Consider the following 4,615-nt stretch of genomic DNA (forward strand, 5'->3'; position numbering starts at 1 on the left):
TTATTGTGATTTATTATGGGTTTTGCCCATGATATGTTTCCTTGTGTTTTGATCTGGCTTGAGTAAGATAATGTAGCACTTTGGTGTAAATATACAGAATAACAAACCAAAACTAGAAGCTAAGATGGCAAATATCTCCACAGCTACAGTGAATTTTCCAGGAGAACTGATATAGGCTGGGATAAATGTGATCCAAACAGCACAAAAAATAAGAATACTGAATGTGATGAATTTAGCTTCATTGAAGTTATCTGGCAGCTTTCGAGCAAGAAAAGCCAAAATGAAACAAAGGACAGAGAGAAACCCAATATATGCCAGTACAGCCCAGAAACCGATAGCCGAGCCTAGATCACATTCTAATATTATTTTATCTACTGAATGAGTAATATTTTTAAACGGCATTGGAGGGGCTAATACCAGCCACATGATACATATTATTACCTGAAAAAGAGTACAACAGAAAACGCTAATTCTTTGTAATGGCAGTGAACACTGAGGGACACTTGATCCAGGCACTGTGGCCTTAAAAGCCATTACCACTGCTATGGTCCTTGCCAGAACACAAGACATACAAAGGGCAAAAGTGATCCCGAATGCTGTGTGACGCAACATACAGGACCACTCAGTAGGCCGACCAATAAAAGTAAGTGAACAAAGAAAACACAGAGACAATGAGAAGAGAAGCAGGAAGCTCAGCTCTCCATTGCTGGCCTTCACAAGAGGTGTATCTATGAAGTTGTAAAACACCAGTGCTACTGCAATTGTTATAGACACCCCGGTTAATGAGAATGCAGTCAACAGTACTCCCATGTTTTCCTCGAATGAAAGGAACTCCACATTCTTAAGAACACACATACTGTGGTTTTCGTTTGACCAGTACTCTAAAGGACATTTGATGCATTCAGAAGAATCTAAAAAGACAAATACAGCATAACATTATTATGTTTTTCCTCATTTCCCTCAGCATATTATTGTATATATGACATTGTGGGAATATGTACATTCATTTATTTATGTGTCTTTAATTTATTTGCCCATTAAAATGTGTTTAAGTCCCTTTATATCAAAGTGATGGTCATCTCACCATTAGTGTTGCTGATTTCTCCAGAAGGGCAACGCAAACATTCAAAGCAGCATACTGGTCTCCTTTTAATCACAGCTTGTCTGAAACCTGGCTGGCATCTCTCACTGCACACTGAGCTCGGTTTCTGCCATGTTTACACATTCTTACTTTGTTGCCATTATTTTTAGATTTTTACTTATTTAAGTGACAAATATCAGGCACTCATCACACTATTGTTATTTTGTACATACCGTGTAACTGTCTCCTTCCCAAACTATATTGATAGAATTCATGACAAACTGCTGTTCACTGGGTAGTGAGGCATCATAGTGTCCTACGGTGATAAAATTTGTTTCCCCTGCTCTGTTTTTCTGCCAGTTTATAAGCTCATATCTTGCCATAGGGTCTCCATTTTTGTCAAAGTATACTGTCTGACCAGAAGCCATTGTGAAATTCACATTTTGAAGGGAATGCAGTACCTGAAAATATTTTTTAAAACCAAAATGTGTTAATAATAACAATAAATAATAAATGAATATAAAAAATTACATATTTTCAAGATTGACTTACTTGGCTAGAAACCATTAAATCCTTATCTCCACATGTCATTTTTTCACTGTATGAACTGTTTGAGGTTTTGCAAGCAATTGTGTTATGAAGTGCATAAGCTACAGCATAGACTGCCTTATATACATTATTTGAAATCCGTAGCTCAGATACATCTGTGAACGCATTACTCACATTACTCAGATTTTCAGATCCATCACAAAACTTTTCATACTCAAATTGAGAACTGGTTGTCGAAGAGAGACGGCATCCAAATGTCATCTCCCAAAATTCCCTCAGAAGAGCATTTGAAGGGTTCTGAGATGGATTAACTTTAAGCAGAAATTCTTTCAGCCCTGGGATTTTTGACTTGCTAATTGTAAAGCCAACTGCTCCACCAAGAACTTTTGAAATTCTTTCAGTTGCCAAGTATCGAGCTGTTATCCAGGATTCACTGCCTACCCACTGTAACCCAGTAACATTTTGCCTGATAATTTCCTCCAGTAACACATCCATTTCACCCTGTGCCAGAAATGCCACAAGAACTTTTGCAGATCCCTTTTTTATTACTTCAACGACCCTAGCGGTCTTCTCTTTCGAATTTGTCCTCGATATGGCCTCTGAATACTCAATGCATACTCCTTCTCTCTCAGCTATCTCTACAAAGGTTGTCATGCCATTATTTCCATAGTCATTATCACTTCTCACTGCTCCAACCCATGTCCAGCCGAAGTGTTTGACTAGCTGAGCCAGTGCTCTGCTCTGATAGTAATCACTGGGAATTGTCCTGAAGAAAGAAGGAAACTGCTTTCTGTTGCTTAGGCAGGCACAGGTAGCAAAATGGCTAATCTGTCAAACAGAATGGATAAAAGGAATAGGAAAATATATTTATTTTTTTATACACATATAACTTACAATAGGACATAATTATGTATATTTATTTCACCACAGGAATCTTGAAGGGCCCTGTTGCTCTGGACAGTACAATGGTTGAGGAAGACTCAGATTCTCCAATAATAGCTTTAACTGCTGTTTTGCCAGAGCAGGTGTGTTCTGCTGTTAACTCCTGGCCATTTATCAGAGCCATTGATGACCTCATAGAGGCTAATGTGGAACCACAGCTGTCAAATATTTGGTATCCAAACGAAATGTTTGGAAGCAACATCTGATTGCTGTTAATTTCCTCAATGGCAAAGATCATGGTCTGAGCAAAGCGGAATTCTCTCAAATTAAAGCTAATTTGTTGAGAGAGAGAGAGAGAGAGAGAGAGAGAGAGAGAGAGAGAGAGAGATTTAACTTTTTTTTTTTGCAGTAAAGTTGGAAGATTGTCTTATTGGAAATATTAACTAATGTTTTTTGTTTTTTTTAAATAAAATAAATTCTGTTGGACATATAATATTTACACTGTTAAAGTAATAAAATAGAACCAGAGAAGTTGCAAACCTGGTGCACAATAGACGATGAGGTATTTCTGTAAACGATGGTATTTCCAAATTTATTTTGCTGTGAATAGAAAACGCTCCTCCGATGATAATTTCTCCATCTTTGGACAGCAGGGGATACTCTGGTTGCCCGATAATACTACAGGTAGCTTTTTCCCCCTTTGTTTGAATGCTGCAGAGCAGCAATAACCCAAAGACAAACATCACAGAGATTCTGAACCTTCCATACTCTTCTGATAGCAATGAGTTTGTTTATATAGTGTTTGTAAGACTCATCATGAGCACATAATGAAAAAAGTTATGTAATCATGTGGTGAGGTTTTGTTTTTTTTTAAATTTTTATCACACCTCACTGTGTCACAATCTCATCACTAGCCCAGTATTACACTGTTTCAAAGCATTCGAAACGCCAAACGCTGGTGAACCCTGCTGGTCAGAACAATGAAATGCAACAAAAACTGAGGCCAAATGAGAAAACAGTCATTGTGCCAGTTTTCCGCAAGCCAAAAAAAAAAAAAAGTATTCAAATATTTCATCCAGTTCATTTTGGTTGAAGATTGGGCTCAACATGCCAATATGGAAATCAGGAATTGGCTGTTTTTTGTGGTCTTTGCTGTGGATCTGTGCCGATGGCAGTCGTATCGACGAGGCCTTTACAGGGAACTGTCTTGTTGACAGGATCAGGCTGGTTGCGACAGGGCAAGCAAACCAAACAATTGCTAGTGGCCCCGAGCTGGCCTGGCTGAGAAGGGTCTGACTGCAGAGCCGCAGTTTCACCCCAGCAGTTTTACCCCGCGCATGCGCAGTTTCACTATAGCAGTTTTATCCGCTCGTTTTGAATAAGTTATTAAATTGTCTTCACTGCAGTCAGTTCAGCAGTGCTGTTGGACAAATCATTGTTTTATTTAACATATATTCATGTTGCAGCAAACTTGCTATAACAGCAGCACCAGGCCGTTGGATCAAAATGAAAAAACAAAGTAAGGGTATTTTGTTGTCTTGTTTTCGGAACACTTTAACGTACTGATTAATTTCTTTGTTTTTCGAAATGCAATTTGCCATTTCAGCATATCTCCCATCAACTCGATATGACATCCTGTCGGGTCTTCGTGATTATGGTAAGTTACTGGACTTTTATCAGTCTGTCTCCACTCTGTTATATCAAAAATATATTGTAAAATGAATGTTTCAGTATGCCCTACACATCGTATTGAATGAACCCGTTGATTTCACTGCTGTAAGTCTTATTTCTACGTAATATTAATAATATTGTTATTAATAGTATTCATGGAAGTATTGCTTTTTTCTCAGCATGACATTCATGACACAAGAAGTGGTGCCTTAATTCTCCTCTTGGAGAATTTTGTTTCTAGGGTTTAGTTATTATTATTTGTCATTTAGCAGACACTATCATCCAGAGTGACTTAGTAAACTACTTTAGGGACAGTCCTTGCTCAGGACTCAGTATTCTGCACAACTTTGTTCTCATTGTTGTCTTTTTGTATTTTGTCAGACATGGAAGGTGGATTGCACATGGTGGTTGGATCTTGCCTCACTGACAGTG

The 4,615-nt window shown here is 38.1% G+C and overlaps 1 protein-coding gene across 1 annotated transcript; it reads right to left on the minus strand.

Moving 5' to 3' along the window:
* On the minus strand, positions 1–3,255 carry olfch1 (olfactory receptor C family, h1). The gene is made up of 6 exons (XM_039685263.2): positions 3,053–3,255; positions 2,556–2,844; positions 1,634–2,458; positions 1,315–1,542; positions 1,085–1,208; positions 1–911 (listed from the first exon to the last, which is right to left on the minus strand). Exons 1-6 carry the CDS (start codon positions 3,253–3,255, stop codon positions 1–3), a joined length of 2,580 nt encoding a protein of 859 aa, XP_039541197.2.
* Between the last annotated feature and the right edge of the window lie 1,360 nt (positions 3,256–4,615).

Source organism: Pimephales promelas, chromosome 10, assembly GCF_988280905.1.
Source record: "Pimephales promelas chromosome 10, fPimPro1.hap1.1, whole genome shotgun sequence".
Taxonomy (NCBI): Eukaryota; Metazoa; Chordata; class Actinopteri; order Cypriniformes; family Leuciscidae; genus Pimephales; species Pimephales promelas.